The sequence below is a fragment of the Canis lupus genome, chromosome 23 (genome assembly GCF_011100685.1).
Source record: "Canis lupus familiaris isolate Mischka breed German Shepherd chromosome 23, alternate assembly UU_Cfam_GSD_1.0, whole genome shotgun sequence".
Classification (NCBI taxonomy): Eukaryota; Metazoa; Chordata; class Mammalia; order Carnivora; family Canidae; genus Canis; species Canis lupus.
Genome location: NC_049244.1, coordinates 12,111,062 through 12,131,434, shown reverse-complemented (window position 1 = coordinate 12,131,434; position 20,373 = coordinate 12,111,062). Strand labels below are relative to the sequence as shown.

The 20,373-nt window shown below is 43.1% G+C and overlaps 1 protein-coding gene across 2 annotated transcripts in view; it reads left to right on the top strand.

Moving 5' to 3' along the window:
- The first annotated feature begins 6,602 nt into the window (after window positions 1–6,602).
- The window catches only part of CCDC13 (coiled-coil domain containing 13), a 52,175-nt gene continuing 38,404 nt past the window's right edge, over window positions 6,603–20,373 (top strand). Inside the window, exons 1-2 of one of the 2 annotated variants that reach the window (XM_038570578.1) lie at window positions 6,603–6,723; window positions 19,975–20,226. In XM_038570578.1, coding sequence (XP_038426506.1) covers window positions 20,003–20,226 — 224 coding nt within the window. In that variant the 5' untranslated portion in view covers window positions 6,603–6,723; window positions 19,975–20,002. The remainder of the gene's footprint in view (window positions 6,724–19,974; window positions 20,227–20,373) is intronic. The other variant, XM_038570579.1, reaches the window with a different exon arrangement.

The following is a 20,373-nucleotide window of genomic DNA, read 5'->3' as shown; positions in this document are numbered from 1 at the left end:
AGCAAATGACTGCTACTACCCTTAGTACTGTGGTAAGCTTGGGAAAACAACAGGGTGGATGCATGGGCCCTGCCCTCACAAATGACAGTCTAGCAAGGTAGGCTGCCATTAAGTGATTACAAAAAGCATGATGAATACTAGGCATAGGTTGCACCAGTAACTTCCAGCTGGGGGACCTAACCCCAGGGTTGTAGTCAGAGAAAGTATTCCTGGAAGTGATGTTGTACCTTAAGGAGATGGTATGTTGATTTTTCACTGAGCATTTGATTTCTTGGCTTTATGTTGTATGTTTTAAGGGCATTGATGTATGATTGCTTCCATGTCTCCTTTAATCTCTTTGAGGGCATGGTAGTCTTTTTCATCCAAAGCACCTGTTATTAGTGGTCTGGGCAATTTAAGTGTTCAATAAATATTTAATTAATTGGAATAAGTAGAGGTTTTTTGTTTATTCATGATTCTGCTGTCTCTCAAGTTACCTTTTTCTAAGTAGCAATGGTGACATCTGGTGGTAAGAGTTGGAACCGAAATCTTCAAAGTACAGTTTCTCTGTCAGGATTTTGGAGAGGATGGGTCAGGTAGGGCAAGCCTCTTCCCTCACAGATAAGGAAATGCTACTCAGAGAGTTTCAGGAACTTGAAATTTAGGCTCTGTCTCCATGTAAATCGACAGCCCATTGTAACATACTTACTAGGCTAGAACAAAGCTTAATGAATATAAGGATTTTAAAGCTCTCCTGTGTCAAATAAAATGGCCAGTTATTATATACTTGATCCTGTTTGAAATAAAGAATTTGCTTTAAGCAAGGGAAAAGTTAGAAAATTATTCCTGAATTCAGCAGTGATAAATGGTTCTAGGTTGGAGGTCAGTTCCCTCAGAGGAACCCAGCAACAGGTCCTCTCTAGTATTCTGAGCTGCTTCTTTTTTTTTTTTTTTTTTTAATTTATGTCCCACCTGGCTAGACATACAACCTATCAGAGATTACCTGGTTTTTAACACCAACAATCTTTTTTTTAAGATTTATTTTTATTTATTTATGATAGACATAGAGAGAGGCAGAGACACAGGCAGAAGGAGAAGCAGGCTCCATGCCAGGAACCCGACGCGGGACTGGATCCCTGGACTCCAGGATCGCACCCTGGGCCAAAGGCAGGCACGAAACCGCTGAGCCACCCAGGGATCCCTGTATTCTGAGCTTCTTATAATGGCATTTGGTTTTTTTCTTGTCCCCAGTGTAAACTGAAGTGGCACAGACTAAAATTTTATAATGTGAGGAGGAAATGCCATCTGCCTTTCAGCTAGAGTGACAGCTAGAGGCCTTTCATACCTGTTAACTAAACTCAGCCCACACATGACTGTACTTACTGTCTTCCCCACTGGTGCCCCTTCCAGGTTCACCCATCTCTGTCAGTAACACCCTCCATTTCCTTCTGTCATGCTCTGGCCTCAGACTCTTAGAAATGTCTTCCCTTCCTCCTCTATTATTATCACTGTTGAACCACTTAACCCAGTCTGGCCAGTTTTTCATAAACAGAGTCTTTCAGATTAGTCTTTTTCCATCTGTTGCTACCACTTTAAACATAGGCCTTTGATCTATTCTGTGACCTAGTATAGCGATGCCAAAAACCTGTACTCACCACTGCCTCCAACACCTTTGCTTATGCTGCACTGGTTTCCTGAATATTCCCTTTCCCCATTCCCAGACAAGTCAAGTGCACACTGTAAAGACATACCCCAAATTCTACTTCTGGTAAAGCTTCTCTGAACTCTTATAGGCCACAGTGAACTTTCCCTTTTCTCACATCTTCCTATGAGTTGGAAATGTATGATCCATTATAATAATACTTTGGTACACTGCTTTGCTGTATAGTAAATGCTTAAATACTCTCTTCACGGTATTTAAGAGTATGTAGTTCTTCACAGAAATGCTGAGGTATGTATTACCCTGACTTGATCAACAAGGATATCTATAATTTACTCAAGGCCGTACAATTGAAAAAGTGGCAGAGCACAAACCTAGAGCCTTGATCACACGGGGAGACTTCATGATGGAAGGGAAGGCAGGTACATAATGTAATAACTGTTCAAGAAATACTTGTTCTTACCTTCACTTCCACCTTCCACCACACACATACATATATTCATTCCCCATTCAGGTCCCAAGTCCCATGTTTTTTTCCAATATACCATAGCTGCTTTGTCCTCAGATTTCTTCATTTATGCAAATTCTCAGTATTTGCTTTGGCCTTTATGAGAAGAAAGATGAAAAAATTCTCTCACAGTCATAGCCTTTACTGTGAGGGAGGTAAATCAAAAACTAGTACACGAGGCATTAGGGACCTAGTCAACAGGGAGAAACCAATAATTACTGAGACCAGGTGATTCATCCAAGTGTTTTTGAAAGACCATAATAGAAGCTAAGAGTGAGAAATTTGGGGTAAAATATATTATTACAGTCAATTGTGCTGAAGGCTCGGAGGAGAGCCAGGGTAGGTCTCATTCTCCAGAGAGGTCTTTGGCACTGAGGACTAGTGAATCTTAGCAGAACGTTGAGTTTTCTAATAAAAATCAACGTATGATGAGTGAGATCACCATATGTACAAACACATCTTAGATGAAATAGGCCCACGGATAAAATAAGGATTGTAGCCAAAATGGTGTTAGGCTAAACACAATGTACTGGGAGGAGTGTATGAGAGGCTGATAGGCAACAAACAAAGCCCAAGTCCATGGTGAGTTGAAGAGGCAGAACTGACGGTATATTCAGCACCTTTCAGCAAGAAGGATCTTGCACCTAGAGAAAATGAGTGATTTTTTACTGGGGGTGGGGGAAGAGAGGGACTCCTGATTGTGATGAGAAATATTTTTATAAGACTTAATATTAGGTCAAAAATATCTCAAGGCAGTTTCCCTCTGTTTGCTCTAAATCCATGCTCAATATCTTTCTGGTGACTCTTTTGGCTTGGTGGGTGTCTGATTCTAGGAAGGGAGGGACTCTGGGTATTCCCTAATGTAAACTAGTGGCTTAGTGTTCTGGTTTACATGTCAATCACTTAATAGCATGACTGCTGTCAAGACTAGCCCCGAGAGACATTTATAGTATAATGACCAAATCAGATTTTGGACCTAAAAAAACAAAATCCATTAAGTGGAGAGGTCTGAAATGTGTAGAGCCAAATGAAGCCTTAGTTTTAAGCTGCAGCAAAGCTTACTTCCATTGTGAGGCAAAACAGCTAAATATGTGATAGTACACCTAAAGAGTATTTCACAGTTTACAAAGCACTTTCATGATTTGATTATCATGGTAATAAGAGTACTGTTATTTTAGGAAGAAAGTTGAGGTTTGTAACTTATGTCAGAGTTAAAACCCAGATACTCTTCTGATCATTTATTCTATTCAACTTTCTCATAGTAGGTAAGAGTAGGATCACTGCTTGTGTTATATTTATTTATTTGTGGGAGAGCATATAATTTCAGTGTGGGAAAACCTATTTGGTGACCTTATGATCATTTAAAAAGTAAATAGGCATACATAAAAGTCCTAATTTAAAGTTGGAGCCATGGGAAGAACCTAATTTAGGGATTAGAAAAAAGAGCAGTTAGGTCCACACAAATCTGCAACGGATTTTTAAAATTTTATTATAAAACATACATTAACAATTCAGTGGTACTAAGTACACTTAACAGTTACCACCATCTGCCTCCAGAACTTTGTCATCATCCCAAAGAGAAACTTAATACTCTCTAATCCATTTCCCTCTTCCCCTGACCACCTCTCTTCTACTTTCTACAAATTCGCCTCTTCTAGGTACCTGATGTAAGTGAAATTAGACAATATTTGTCCTTTTATGTGTGGCCATTTTCACTTTAGCATAATGTTTTCAAGGTACATCCATATTGCATGTAGCATGGGTCAGAATCTCCTTCCTTTTTATGGCCGAATAATAATTCCACTGTGTGGATAAAGCACATTTTGTTTATCCATTCTTCTCTTGATAGACACTTGAGTTGTTTCCACCTCTGAGCTATGTGAATAGTGCTGCTATGAACATTGGTTTACAAGTTCATATTTTACTTTCATATTTGGAGTCTATACCCAGAAGTAAAATTCCTGGATCATATGGTAATCCTACGTTTAACTTCTTGAGGAACTGCCACTTTTCTATAGTGCCTGTACCATTTTATATTCCTACCAGCAATACGTAGGTTACAGTTTTTCCACATCCTGATCAACACTTGTTATTTTCCATTTTTTGATAATCATCTTAATGAGTATGGAGTGGTATCTTATTGTGATTTTGATTTGCATTACCTTAATGGGATGCAATATAAGTGATGTTGGGCACCTCCCCATATGCTTACTGGTCATCTGTATATCTTTTTACAGAGGAGGAATCCATTCCAGTCCTTAACCTATTTTCAAATTAGGTTGCTTCATTTGTTGTTGAGTTGGCTCAACTGATTTTTCAAAGGTTCAAAAGCAATTCAGTGGAAGAAGGATACCTTTCAACAATGGTGCTGGAGCAACTGGACATCCATAAGCTAAGGAGGAGGTTGGGGGAAAACCTCAATCATACAAAGATAATGTCCAATCATGACATAAAACTCTTAACACTTTTAGAAAATCAGAGGGAAAATCTTTGGGATCCAGGGGTAGGCAAAGAGTTCTTATAAAAGCATGATCCAAAAAAGATTGATAAACTGAACTTCATCAAAACCAAAAACCTCTGTTCTGTGAAAGCCCACATGAAGAAAATTAAAAGACAAGCTACAGATTGGAAGGCAATATTTACAGGCCGCATATCCAACAAAGGACTGGTATCTAGAATATACAAAGAATTCTCAAAACTCAACAGATACGGGGCAAAAGACATAAATACCAAAAGATAGACAGCAAATAAGCACATGAAAAAAATGTACTATATCCTTACCTATCATGCATATTAGAATCACAATAAGTTATCACCACAGACCTACTAGAATGACTAACACAAAATAGTAACGGCATCAAATACTGGCAAGTATGTGGAGAAACTGGATCACTCAAGGTACAGTTGCTAATGGGAATGTAAAATGGTACAGCCACTCTAGAAAACAGGTTGGCTATTTCTTACAGAACTAAACATGCAGTTGCCATACAACTGCACTCTTGGGCATTTATCCCAGAGAAATGAGAACTTAGGTTCACACATGCAAAAAAACTACATAAATGTTTGTATCAGCTTTATTCATAATATCCCCAACCTGGAAACAGCCCAGAAGTCTTTCAATGGGTAAATTGTTAAACTGGCATATCCATACCATGGAAAACTACCCAGCAATAAAAGAACAAATTATTGATACAACTTGGATGACTTTCCAGAGTTCCTCCGAGGAAGAAAAAAAAAATCAATCCCCAAAAGTTAGGTATCATATATTTATATAATGTTTTGAAATGACAACATTTGAGAAAAGGAAGACAGATGAATGGGTTACTAGGATTTAGGGGCTGGGAGGTTGGGGAGAGATATGGGTGCGGTTATAAAAGCCCAAGAGAGGGATCCTTGTGGTGAATGAAGTATTCAGCATCCTGCCTGCGGTGGTGGGTATGCAGACCTACACATGTGAAATTGAATAGGGCAAAATACATCACCAACAGGAATACAAATATGAATAAGATAGCTGGATTTTATCCGTGTTAATATTCTGCTTGGTATGGTCTGGTGCCACATCTTCGTGCATGTCTATGGAGTGCATATCTTCTGAGCAAAACGAAAGAAAAGCAGCTGAGATGTCTGGACATTTTCAAATTATAAAGAAAGGCCTGGATAAATATTTGGAAAGCTTCCTTGGATCTTCTTTCATAGAAATTTGCCTCCCACTTCCGTATAGCCCTGAATAGAGTAGTAACTTATGCTAGGCAGTGTCTAAAAACAAACATGCAAGTGTGTACTACGATGAAGATAAACTATATTCATTATCTTTAAAAGTCCCCCAAAATGCAAAAATAACAGCACTGTAATTCCACCACCCAAATATTACCATTTTCTTTTAATATTTCTATGTATTCCTCACAGTATTGTTCTGTTTTTAAAAATACAGATTTAGGGGATCTCTGGGTGGCTCAGCGGTTTAGTGCCTCCCTTTGGCCGAGGGCGTGATCCTGGAGTCCTGGGTTCGGGTCCCGCGTCGGGCTCCCTGCACGGAGCCTGCTTCTCCCTCTGCCTGTGTCTCTGCCTCTGTCTCTCTCTCTTTTTCTCTCTCTCTCATACATAAAAAATAAAAATCTGAAAAAAAGATTTAGCAATTACTGTTTTGCGTCCTGCTTTTTTTCACTCACCTTCGCAACACTATTTCCCCCCACATTTTTCAAAGGCATTCTGAGTGCGCTAAATTTCGCAGTGGGATCATTCACTTGTCAGCTCCTTGCAGGACAACTGGCCGACGTAACTTTTAAAACGTGTTCCAGAAGCGGATGACTGAGCCAACTTTTAAGTCTCAGGTACAAGATGCCTTTTCCCACCCAGCCACCGCTCCTAGTCCCACACCTCCACGACCTGAGCCACCAACGCCGCTGCCACTTTGCCGGCTTCCGAGGCCCCCTCGGCCTCCGTAGACGCGTGGCGGCGTCACGCACACAGCGTTGCTGGTTTCCCTGGTGACGGTTGCCGGGGCAGCGCGTGCCGGCGTCCGGAAGAGGAGACAGAGTCCTCTCTGGCCTTAGACGTGAGGAGCGGAGTGACCGCTGTAAGTGCGGGGAAGGGCAGAAGGTCCCAGGCTGAAGCCGGGAGAGCCCGCGGCAGCTGGGAGGGCCTGGACCTGAGTCGGAGCGCGCAGGCTGGCCGGCGAGCTAGGTCTCTCCCCGCTTCGTTCTGTGAATCTCCGCGTACACCCCCCTCGCCTCTCCAGACAGACGCTTAGTTTCCGTATGGTAGAAGGGCTAGTGAGGTGCAGACGGTGGGTCACCTGCCCAAGTCACACAGGAGGCAGGGCCAGAGCTCCGACCCAGGTCGGCCTGAGCAGCACCCCCTTCCGGTGTCTCTGCTACGGAGCCCCGCCGCATAGGACTGAGAGGACAAGCGGGAACTAAGCGACTTGTTGGTATCCGCTTCGCGCCTATTCCCGATTCAGGGCCAGCCCCCACGGGACCGACCCCCGGACGAGCGAGTCCCCTCAGAGCCGGATCCCCGCCCCACCCCCACCCCATCCCTGCGTTGACGCCGGCCTGACCTGCAGTCGGTGTACAGGGCTCCCAACGAGGAATTTCTTGGGCTTCTCCTCTCCACCCGCGGGCCCCAGGCTGCTGCTGGGAATACTGTAGGAGAACATAATAAAAAAGAGGCAGAGGGAAGACGGAGGCTGGTGGGGGCAGAGGAGGCTCAAGCCTGGAGGGGCCTCAGCCCTTCCTCACTGGTCTCTGTCCGCAGTGCTCAACTGCCTCTGGGACCTTTGCTTTGCTACATACAGGAAGCAGCCTAGTGGGTGGGTGCCACCTTCCCCATCCCTTGGCTCCAAGGCTTTCCCCGAACCGAGTTCCTTCCATGCATACTTAGCCTTAACTTAAAGAAAAAATAATAATTGGCTTTATTTCTTAGAGCAGTTTTCGATTTACAGAAATATTGAATAGAAAGTTCCTATATGCTCCTCCCTTTTCCCCATGATTAACATCTTGCATTGGTGTGGTACACTGATACTACTGATAAAGGTGATGTCGTTAGGGTGCACGCGTGTGTGTGTTGTACAGTTCTGTGGGTTTTGCCAAATGCATAATGTCAAGTATCCACCACTAAAGTATCTTACAGAAGAGTTTCATTGCCCTAAAACCCCTTGTACTCCACTGCTCATGCCTCCTCCCCTCCCACCAAGCCCTGGCAACCCTTAGTCTTTTTACTTCTCTATAGTTTTGCCTTATCCAGAAAGTCATGTAGTGGGAATCATACAGAATGCAGCCTTTTTATTTTATTTAAGATTTTATTTATTCATGAGAGACGCAGAGAGAGAGAGCGGCAGAGACACAGGCAGAGGGAGAAGCAGGCTCCATGCACGAGCCGGCGGGACTTGATCCTGGGTCTCCAGGATCAGGCCCTGGGCTGAAGGCCGGCGCTAAACCGCTGAGCCACCCAGGCTGCCCAGAATGCAGCCTTTTTAGACTGGCTTCTACACTTAGCAATATGCATTTAACTTTCCTTCATGCGTTTTCATGGCTTGATAGCTCATTTCTTTTCATCACTAAACAGTATTCCCTTGTGTAGTTGTATCCATTTGTTTATCTTTTCACACACTGAAGGATATCTTGGTTACTACTCATTTTAAGTAATTATGCATAAAGCTGCTATAAATATTCACTTATAGGCTTTTGTGTAGACAGAAGTTTTCAATTCATTTGGGTAAATATGATTGTTGGATTATTTGGTAAGACTATGGTTAGCTTTGCAAGAAACTCCCAAGCTGTCTTCCAAAGTGGCCTGTACCATTTTGCATTCCCACCAGCAATGAATCAAATTTTCTGTTGCTTCAAATACTTGCCAAGACTTGATGTTGCCACTGTTTTGGATTTTAGCCATTCTAGCAGGTGTGTAGTGTTATCTCATTGTTGTTTTAATTTGCAATTCCTAATGACATATGTTGAACATCTTTTCATATGCTTATTTGCCATCTATATATTTTCTTTGATAAGATACATATTCAGATCTTTTGCTCACCTTTTTTTTTAATTTTTATTTATTTATCATAGTCACACACAGAGAGAGAGAGAGAGGCAGAGACACAGGCAGAGGGAGAAGCAGGCTCCATGCACCGGGAGCCCGATGTGGGATTCGATCCTGGGTCTCCAGGATCGCGCCCTGGGCCAAAGGCAGGCGCCAAACCGCTGCGCCACCCAGGGATCCCTGCTCACCTTTTAATTGGGTTGTTTTCATATTGTCAAGTTTTAAGAGTTCTTTTGTATATTTTGCATACTGTCCTTTATCAGATATGTGTTCTGCAATCAAAGTTTTTCTTGCAGACTGTGGCTGGTCTTTTCATTCTCATAACAGTATCTTTGGAAGAGTAGATGTTTTTAATTTTAATGAAGTCCAACTTACCAATTTTTTCTTTCATGGATCATGCTTTTGGTATTGTATCTTAAAACTCATCTCCAAACCCAAGACCATCTAGGTTTTTTCCTATATTATCTGAGTAGTTTTATTGTTTTTCATTTTACATTAGGTCTATGACCCATTTTGAGTTAATTTTGTGAAAAGTGTAAGGTCTGCATAGATTCATTTTGTTGAATGTGATGTCTAGTTGTTCCAGCACCATTTGTCAAAAAGACTATTGAATTGCCTTTGCTTCTTTTCATTTGACTCTATTTGTCTGGGTCTATTTCTGGGCTCTCTCAGTTCCATTCCATTGATCTATTTGTCTGTTCTTTCCCCAATACCACACTGTTTGAATCTCTGTAGCTTTATAAGAAGTCTTAAAGTTGGGTAGCATCAGTCCTCCAATTTTGTTTTTCTCCTTCAAAATTATGTTAGCTATTCTAGGTCTTGTGCCTTTTCATATAAACTTTAGAATCAGTCTGTTAGTATCCACAAAGTAACTTGCTGGGATTTTGATTGGGATTGTGTTGAAGCTATAGGTCAAGTTGGGAAGAACTGACGGCTTTTTTGTTGTCTATCTTGTTTTGTTTGGGGGGAAGAACTGACATCTTAACAGTAGTGAAGTCTTCCAATCCATGAACATGGAATATTTATCTAGTTCTTCTTTGATTTCTTTCATCAGAGTTTTATAGTTTTCCTCATACAGATAAATCTTTTACATATCTTGTTAGATGTATACTAAAGTATTTCCATTTTTTTTAATTTTTATTTATTTACTTATGATAGTCACAGAGAGAGAGAGAGAGGCAGAGACACAGGAGGAGGGAGAAGCAGGCTCCATGCACCGGGAGCCTGATATGGGATTTGATCCCGGGTCTCCAGGATCGCGCCCTGGGCCAAAGGCAGGCGCCAAACTGCTGCGCCACCCAGGAATCCCCCAGTATTTCCATTTTTTATGTGAATGTAAATGGTGTTACATTTCAATCTCAATTTCTGGTTGTTCTTTGCTGGTATGTAGGAAAACAATTGACTGTTGTTTATTAACCTTGTGTCCTGCAACCTTGCTATAGTTGCTTATTTGTTCCAGGATTTTGCGGGGGGGGGGAGGTCTTTTTTCTTTTTGTTGATTCTTTGGGATTTTCTACATAGCAATCATGTCATCTGAGAAAACATGACAGTTTTATTTTTTTCCTTCTAGTCTATAATAGTTACTTTTCCTCTCCCACTGCCAAAAGCAGGAGCAGATTTTCCTCTGATTTTCACAGTGAGATCTGGTAGGGTTCCTGGGGGTAAAATTCATAAAAGTATGAGGTCTCCCAAAGGACTAGACCCCTTGGAGTTTTAAAACTGCAAGCTAGTTCACTCTGAGTCCCCAACAACTCATCAGTTACAGGTTAGTATTTCTACTGATCTTGACTCTAGCTGCAGGCTTCTGCTCCCAGTAAACTGTGATTCTCTGTATTCACCTGACTCTCCAGTTTTCAGGGAATACTTTATCCTATGACCCCAATTGTCTAATGATTGGGAGTTCCACTGATTTCCAATTGTTGATATTTAGTTTACATTTTTTCTTATTGTGAGGATAGGAATGACAACTTCTAAACTCTTTACATGTCAGAGGTTCTGGTCCGTTTTAACTTTTGAAACTCTTTGCACCTCCACTTCTACTACTTAAGTCCAGAGCAAGTAAAAAGACCCTGGTCATGCCCCAGAGCACCATGTGTAGAAAGCACAAATGTTATTAAGGTGGATTTTTAAAGATAATGCTTGTCTAAACATTTTTTACAATTACTTATGAATAGCATGTTCACAGATACAGCTGGTTACCAAAGAGAGTTGGACTAAGAAAGGCCAGATTCATTCATTTGTTCCAGAAGTATTTACTGAGCACCTACTGTGTGCTAAATATTGTTGCAAGATCAGCAATACAGCAATGAACAAAATAGAATAAAATATGCACTCCTAGGCAGCTTATATGCTAGTTGGAAAACAGAAGTGGTAAACAAGTAAAATGTCCTGTATATCAGATGGTTAAAAGTGTGATGGAGAAAAATAAAGCTGGGCCTGGGAGAGGGAGTTTAGAGGGTAGAAGCAGGAGAAAGGAATGCAGTATTATTAGGTAGGGTGAGCAGGGAAGGTCTCCCTGAGGAGATGCTCTTTGAGTAGACATCTGTCTACCTGTCTGGCAGTGGACTAGAAAAGTAACCATTACAGGTTGGAAAGGAAGAAATAAAACTGTCTTGTTCTCAGATGACCTGATTGTCTATGTAGAAAATCCCAAAGAATCAACAACAATAATGAAAATCCTTGGGAAGAACATTCTAGCAGAGGAACAGCCAGCACAAAAGTCTGTGAGTTTGATGCATCCTTGATAATAAAAGAGGGATTGGCAAGGAACTGGATTACATGAGGCCCCATTTTTATGCTGAGGTGGACATGGTCTGACCTACTTATTAACAGGGTTACTCTGGCCAATGTGTTGAAAAGGGATTGGGGACAAGGGTAGATGTAGAGACAGGAGTTAGGAGGCTACAATAAGGATCAGGAGGTGGGAAATGTTCAGGTTCTGGGTATATTTTGAATGTAGACCAAGAGAATTTGCTGATGGATTAGATGTGCACAGGGAGTAGAGAGCACTGATCATGAGAGGCCCTGGCATTTTTCATCTTGCCACAGAGCCTTGACACAGGCTGTCCCTCTGCTGCCCTAAATGATCTTCCTCTACTTAACTCTTACTCATACTTCAGGTCTCAGCTCATTTCCTTGGAATTGCTCTCCTGGATTTCCCAGACCATGCCAAACTCTCTGATGGAGACTCTCAACACATGTATCTCCTTCAGAGCATCACAATGATCATTTTATGCTTTTTTATGTGATCATTTGATCAATGTCTGTCTCCTTACCAGACTGTAAGCTCCACAAGGAGAGATATACTCATAGCTCTTTGTGCAATACCAATAAATATTTGCTGAGTGATCTATAACCCACACCCAACAGGAGCAAATGAAATCAAGTTGAATGTCTTAAGTGCTGTTTGCTCTAAGGCCAAAATTGCTGCTGTAGTTCCTTTATTCATTCATGGCACAAGTGTTAATTTAGCACCCACTGCATACCCATGCTGGCTTGTACTGCAGAGACCAGATTCAGAGATGAACATAACAGTTCCTACCTTGAGAATAGGTAGAAGGTGACAGAAAATCTTCCATTCTTTCATTGGACTCTTCAAAATATAAACAACAGGCATACCTTTGGTCCTGTTTTTAATATACACCAGCCACATTGTCATGAAGTAGTCAGGAATCAAGCAGGGCCAACAAGTGTTTTGAAAACTTGAGCTTAGCACTATTGTTATCTGCTTTTAAAAAATACATGTTTTCCTTTCTGCTTCCTGGCAATCAGCATCCCCCATGGAGATCCATGTTGTCTTTGGTCATGGGTCTACCTTGACTTGTAATTAAGTTGTTTAGGAAGAAGAGGAAGAATGGTCTGGGGTGCATGCGGTCCGCATGCCAGGAGGTCCCTGGCATCCACACTTCGACTGCCCCTAACTACAGCTTCCTGCTCCCACCACCTCTGTCCTTCTCAGCCCACCGTGCCTCTTCTTTGCTCAGACTTATCCATCTGTTCCCATCTCTACCTGGTAATGTCTGCTCACCTCTCTGCTCCTGGCCATCTCTTCTTCCTCCATTGTTCCCTTCTCTCTCTCCCACCTCCTCTCCAGCCTCCTGCTCACCTTCTGCCCACAGTATTTTGTCCCCACCCAAGTCTGGGACAGCTGAAGCTCCACGTCAGGCTGCCCTTCTGAGCCACCCAGCATCCCCATGTGGAAAACCTAGGGAATCTCAGACTCAGCAGTGCCTGGCACCAGGCTTGCCTGCAGTTTGGAAGGGAGAAGGACTCACCTTCTCCCCAGCCACTCAAACTCAAACCCACTTGACTCTCCCTCTCCTTCTAGGTGACACACTTGCCACCCATATCTTCCATTTGTCACCATTCCTGTTCCCCATTCTCCTCCCCACTGCCACAGCCTTGACCAGGTTCAGGACCATGTTCCTTCCCAGAAACATCCTCCCATCTAGGCTTCTTTGCCTCCAGCTTTGTAAAATGTAAATGTGATCCTGTCTGCACCCTCCAAACATCCCCAACATCCTCAAGATGAAGTTCAGGCTCCTTAGTTGGGCCAGATAAGGCCTTTTTTCCAGTCCCTCCCCAAACCTCTGCCCTGCCCTCTGGCCATCCTGAAGGCCTTTCTCAGTTCCCCACACTCATCACATTCTCTCTGCAAATGTTCTTTTTCTGGCAGAATAGCCCTCTGCCCCCCTAACTCCTGGCACCCCCATTTCCCCCTACCCCAAGCCCGTTTCTTTAGCACTCAGCTTCAGGCTGACTGGGATGCTACCTTTCCTGCAGGTCTCCTGAGCCTCTCAGACCACTTATCTCCCCTTATTCTCAGGCCTAACTCATCAATAGACTTACCTGGGAAACCTTAAAAATAGATGCCCAGGCCACAGCCCAGACCAACAACATCCAAATCCCCACTGGTGGCTGGCATAGCACAGAGCAATGGCCTGGGGACTGATGGAGACCAAAGGTGCCCTGTCAGTGAAGACATGCTGTCTTCCACAGGCTTGATTGGGTTGAGGACACCCCATTTCATATGAGGAGAGCGATAATAAGAGCTAAACTGTCAGGAGTGCTTCTGTGCCAGGTGCTGTAGCACACAGTTTTCATGCATTCTTTCATTTACTCCTCATGTCCATTCTGTGAAGTATATAATGATTATCAACCCATTTTACAGATGAGGAAACTGAAGCATAAATTAATTTGCCCAGGAAACAGTGTGTATCTGAGAAGTACCTGTTCCCCTGGAGACTTCAAGTACACATCAGGAATAAAAAAAAGAAAAAAAGGCTTTTACTCAGTCATTCATTTTTTTAAGTTTTTTTTTTTAATTTAAGTATAGTTGGTACAATGTAACATTCATTTCAGGTGTACAATATAGTTATTTGACAACTCTATATATTATGCTGTGCTCACCACCGAGGGCATAGCCACCATCTGTTACCATACAGCACTATCACAATATCACTGTCTATATTCCTGTGCTGTACCTTTCATCCCCTGACTTTTTCATTCCATAACTGGAATTCTATACCTCCTACTTCCCTTTACCCAATTTGGCCGCCATCTACCCCCTCCTCTCACAACCGTCAGTTTGTTCTCTGTATCATTCATTCATTTTTTCTGCTTCATCATTGAGCACCTGCTACATTCATTCAATGACAATTCTACAAATAATTGAAGGCCCATTCTTAGCAAGATACTGAGAATTCAAGAATAAGACATGAGACCTCTACCCTCAAGAGTCCTCTTAGTAAAAGGAAGGAATAGAAACAAAGTCATAGATAATTATAATACATTGGGGTAAGCTTAGTGATTAAGGGACACCCAGAGGAGTCTAGGGAGTCCACAGAATGCCCCCAGGGGAATCCTAAAGGCTAACCAGGAGTTTAGAGGAACTGGTAGGGGTCAGGGGGATAAAGCCTGGGGAGGAAGGCATCCCGGGATGGTAGAGTAGCTGAAGCATGTCTCTGAGATGCCTCAGGCTTGAACATTAGGAGGAGTCACAAACCTAAACATGTGCCAAGACTGATAGGAAATGAAAGGAGGTGATTCCAGCAGTTATAAGAGAAAGAACAGCATTTACAAGCAATGATACCAGGCAGCTGATGTGCTGGCTGCAGCAACTGGGAGTGAGTAGGTAGGGATGGTGTTGAGTTGAAAGAGCCTGCCCAGGGGGAACTCTTTCTATCCAGCAGCTGCTATTCATGCAAGGCTATGAACCCAGCATGGCCAGACTTGTAAACTTTTAAAAAAAAGAAACTGGAAATCTGGATTTAATTGAAATCTACAGATCTTTGAATGTTGGCAACAAATTCAAATCCTTATAGTGCATTCTGTGAAAGTTAAATAAATAAAAGTGTGGGATGAATGCTACCCTTGGGCGAGCCAGATGGCCCTCTGTGAGTCCTGGCAGGGTCTTGGAGAGATAGGACCCACTTATATCTGGTTTTAGAAAGGTCCCAAATGGTCATGTGCAGTATAGATCAGAGGTACCAAGATAAGAACCAGGCAGCCAGAGACATGAGGGGCATCAGGAGGGTACTGGGGTGAGCAGGCAGGAGATAAGGTGCATAGGAGTTGACCTTGTCATATGAAAGAGTGGCTGGGGGGGCTAGAGGCAGCCATGTCATGGGGCTGGGTCACTGTGGGCCCAGAACCCAGGGAAGGCTTTCTGCTGATGGGTCACAAGAATGACTGTGAGGGACAGGGAGCATCTGAGTGTGGGGCAAGTGGAGGAGAAAGGGAGTACCCAAGAGAGACCACCAGGAAGTGAGGAAAAAATATTTCGTTCCTTCCAATGCATAGCTGACAAAATATCTACACACACACACACACACACACACACACACACACACCACCCTCACTTTGCATTTGGCCCTCACAGCACATCTATGGCCTCCCTGTCATCATTTCTTGCTTACTGAAGAGGAATTGAGGCCCAAAGAGGTCTAGAAACACTCTAGACTCACACAGAGCCAAGTTCATCCTGAACCCCAGGGCCAGGCTACTTGTACAGTAGCCTAGACCAGCAGTGTCCAACACCCAGGCTGCGGCCTGACCAATGACATCAGAAGCCCTGGGTGTGGGCCCCAGGTACCAGTATCTTTAAAGCTCCTCAGGTGGTTCCAGTGTGTCGCAGGAGTGGAAATTGCTGCTTTATATGCTAGTCACAGCCTCCAAGTTGACCCAGAATGATTATTAATAGCTCTTCCTTTCATTCTCCAAGGTGACCCAATTTGGAAAATGAAGTATATGATTGTCCCTTCTTATAACCTACAAAAATAGGGAATCACGGGATAAATTTATTTTTAAACTCTTTAGTTACATTTTCAAATAATTGGCTCAGTAGGGTTTTCTTCAATCTCAAGACTCACTTTTTAGGTGAAATTCCCCTAAATTGGGTTGGCAAGCTAAGGCCCATAGTCCAAATCTAGCCCACTGCCTGTTTTTGTAATAAAGTTTTATTGGAACACAGCCACACCCACTCATTTCCGGCTTATCTAGTGCTACTTTCTGCTGCAACAGCAGAGTACAATACTTGCAACAGAAACCATATGGCCCACCAAGCCTAAAATATTTACTATCTGACTCTTTACAGAAAAAGTCTGATTTGCCTGTTTATAACATTGAGTCCAATTGTTAAGTTGTATTATATCCCTGGGTGTCCCAAAAGATGGATTGGGAAATTGAATGACTAAGGTCAACCCCACAGGCATTCAGCCATGCCTATGTGACCCCCAATTAAAGCCCTTTTGTTTGTCTGTCTGCTTGTTTAATACAGTCTGAGTAGAGACTTATCTATGGCTATCACATATTCAGCAAAGGTGTCCAGGGGTTCCTGTAATTTGAGGGTTCCCAGTTTCCACGATTTGATAGAATTAAATTAATTACTATTAATTAAATTAATTAATTACAGAATTCAGAAAAGCTCTTATACAGTTAATTATGACAAAAGGTACAGATTAAAATCAACAAAGGAAAAAGGCACATTGATCAGAGTCCAGGAGACCAAGGCACAAGGTTCCAGTTGCCCTCTCCCAGTGGAGTCTCAGGAACAGTACTTGCTTCTCCCAGAATAGTGCATGACAACACGTGTGGAGCATTGCCTGCCAGGGAAGCTCACCCAAGCCTTGGGGTCCAGGGTTTTTACTGCAGGTCAGTCACACAGGTGTGGCTGACTGCCTGCGTGGCTGACCTTAGTCACTCAATTACCCACCCCTCTAGAAGTCAAGCTGATACATAGCGTGGCCCAAGGCCCCCATCATAAAATCACATTGTTAGCATAGACCATCCAGTGTCTGTTAGTGGCCCAAGTCCCCCAGGTAAAGAAGGGCATTGTTGCCAGGAAGGATATACCAAAGACTTAGAGGTTACCTTCTAGGAACAGGTCAAGGGTCAAATCTTTCTTTGGAATGTGCAGGGTGTGGACAACCCAGACTTGATGACTTAATTCTTTACTGCACACAGTTCCTCTTACGGGTCCAGCTACCTGGTAAGGAATTCCAAGGTAACACTAGTGCCTCTTTTAACGCAACAGGCTCAAGGGTCAGACAGCAGGCTCAGTCCTCAGTACATCCCAGCCAGTTGGGCAGCACTAACACAGCCCCATGCCTGGTCTCCACTCCAAACCAATTAGATTGAATCCTCCAGGGCTGGGGCCTGGACATCAGTACTTGTAGATTGTATCCCTAGAGATTTGTTATCAAGACAGATTTGAGAAGCCCCAGGTATAGGCTCGGACCACCCCTGTGGGCGGTAAGTATAGTGGAGATAGATGCAGGGAGCATGTTCTTCCTGGAGGGTCAGGAAAGGGTATGCTGTTTGTGCAGGGCCTGGGGAATCAGCAAGGTTTAAGTCTAGGGGAGCAGGACAGATAGGGACAGAGGAGCACAAGGGACAATAGGCTGGAAGGAGAGACAGAGCTTAATCCCCTAAAGCCTTTAATGCCTTTGGACTTGGTCTCATGGCTAATGGGCATCTAGTGAGGCTATTTGGTGCTGGGGTATGTCAGGCTCAGAGCTGTGCTTTAAAGAAAGTAGTCCCTTGACCAATGCAAGCTAGACTGTAAGTGTGGGGGAAAGAGGAAGAGGGCAGCCAGGGCAATAGGGACCTGCTGAGCCGTCCTGGGAACAGAACCATCTGCCATTAGTTCACTCATTTCATGCCTGCTACTATGTGATATTCACTGATAGACCCCATTCTAGGCACTGAGGGCCCAAGAGTGAACATCACATGGTGTCTGCCATTAAAAGCCTGGCAGACAAGGAGAGAAGCAATCAACAAACATATACTGTGTCAGGTGAAGCTAAGTGCTGTGGAGGAAGATACCACAGGATAAGGGGCATGGGGAGTGAGAGAAAGCTTTCTATAAGAGAATGGTGTAGAGGCCTCTCTGATAAGGTGACATTTGAGAAAAGTGAGTGAAGTTGACATCCTCAGCCAGGAGAGCAGTGGGAGAACATTCTATGGAGAGAGAGAACGGCAAGTGCAAAGGCCCAGAGGTAGCCATGAGCATGATAGTGAGAGTGGTATACAGTGGGGCTGGAAATATGGGGGCAAATGTGAAGACATTTATGGAGAATCAAGAAAATTTATGACTAGTTAGATGGTGGGTGGATGATGTGACTTCAGTTTGGCTTAAGGCAGAGTTGCTTAACACTTGCTACACTTTAAAATCATGTGGTGACCATTTAAAAATTCCAGTGTCTGTGTTTTATTATTCTGTTTATCTGAAGTTGAAAAGTAGACAAACCACCCAGAATGTATAAGGAACTCTGACCTCTCAATAATAAGCTGGCAACGCAATTTTAAAATGGGCAAAAAATATGACATGTCCTAAAAGAAGATATGCAAATGGCCAGTAAGCCTGTGAAAGGATGCGCAATATAATTTGACATCAGGGAAATGCAAATTGAAACCATTGAGAGCTCACTAGAAAAACTAAAATTGAGACTGACCCTACAAGTGCTGGCAGGGATGTGGAGCAACTGGAACTCTCAATACACTGCTGGTAGGAATGGAAAATGTTGCAGCTACTCTAGAAAACAATTTAGCAGTTTCTTATATAACTAACATGAATTTTAGCATATAACCTGGCATTCCACTTCTATGTATTTACCTAAGAGAAATTAAAAACATATGCTCACACAAAGACTTTCTTATATGTGAATGTTATAGCAGCTTTATCCATAAGAGCTGACAACAGAAACAGCTCAGGTGTCCAGTAACGGGTGAATGTATGAACAACCTATGATACTACCAATAATAAACAGGAATGAATTAATGATGCATGCAACAACATGGAGAATCTCTAGAAGGTAGTACTAAGCATGTGTGTATGTGCACGCGCGCGCGCACACACACACACACACAAGAGCAAAACAAAACACAGAACAAAACAAAAAGAAACCACAGACTTCCTACTATATGATTCCAATTATATGAAATTCTAGGAAAGGCAAAAACTGAGTGACCAAAAGCAGATAGGAGTTTGCCTGGGATTGGAACTACACGGGGGCACAAAGGAACTTTTTTGGTGTGAAAGAAATATTCTACAACGATGGTGGTGGTGGTTTACACAAGTATATGTATTTGTTAAGACTCATTCCCACACATAAAATGGCACTTTTGATCGTCAATGAATTATACTTCAATAGAGCTGATTAAAAAGAAAACAAAACTCATCTTTAATGGCAGAGGTCAAAACAGTGGTTACTTGGGGGAGGGGAGATAACTGCCTGGAGAGGGCACAAGATAGCCTGCGGGGGGACAGGAATACCCCATACCTTGATCTGGGTGGTCACCATAGGGATGTATACTTATGTAAAGATTCACTGAGCTGTATACTCAGGACTTATGTATTTTACCATGTGTAAATTATACTGAAAATTTAAAAAGTAGTCATGTCTGAATCCCACTCCTAGAAATTGGGATTTAATTGGTCCAAGGATGTGCCCAAGCTATATTTTAGGGGCTCCTAGGAGAGTCTAATATCCAGCCATAGATGAGAGCCATCTATGAGAGAGTGTTTTTAGAGACAGGAAAGGGCAGTGTTGAGTCTGAGCAATGAGGAGTATTCTGATGCCATCTGCAGTCTGGTGGCATATTCAAGGCTGGGGAGGATGCTCAGCTCAGCTTTGGCTTTCAGGGGATTCAAGGTAAGGTTGGGTCTTCTGAGCTTCTTTATGGACACACACAAAGATACTCAGGGTACTCCAGACTTGGAGGCTGTAGACAGGACTAACTGTGTGCGGAGTAATCTTGGGAAATGTGTACTTGGTGGGGTTTGCTTCAGTGCAGGCTTCTTTTCCTACGCCTGGGGCATGATGGCAGCAGATGAAGGCACACAGGACACCTTGCGGCTCCAGTTCAAGGCCATGCAGGAGATGCAGCACAAAAGGTTACAGAAGCAGATGGAGAGACAGATGGAAAAAGAACTGAGCCTCAAAATCAAAGTCGATGACCAAAAAGAGCCCTTGAAGATCTCCGATGGCCTCAGCCTTCTCCAAGCTGGAGAGCAAAACTCAAAAAACAGCTTTGAGCAGAGGTAAATGCAAGTTTGAACTCCTCCAGGAGCACTGGAGGGAGGTAGGGAAGGTGAGAGAGAGAGAGCTGATTACAGATGGCTGGGCATTCACGTTGACTAGATGTGTTTATAAGTTGAGCCACAGAGGTTTGACACAGAGGTGGTTAC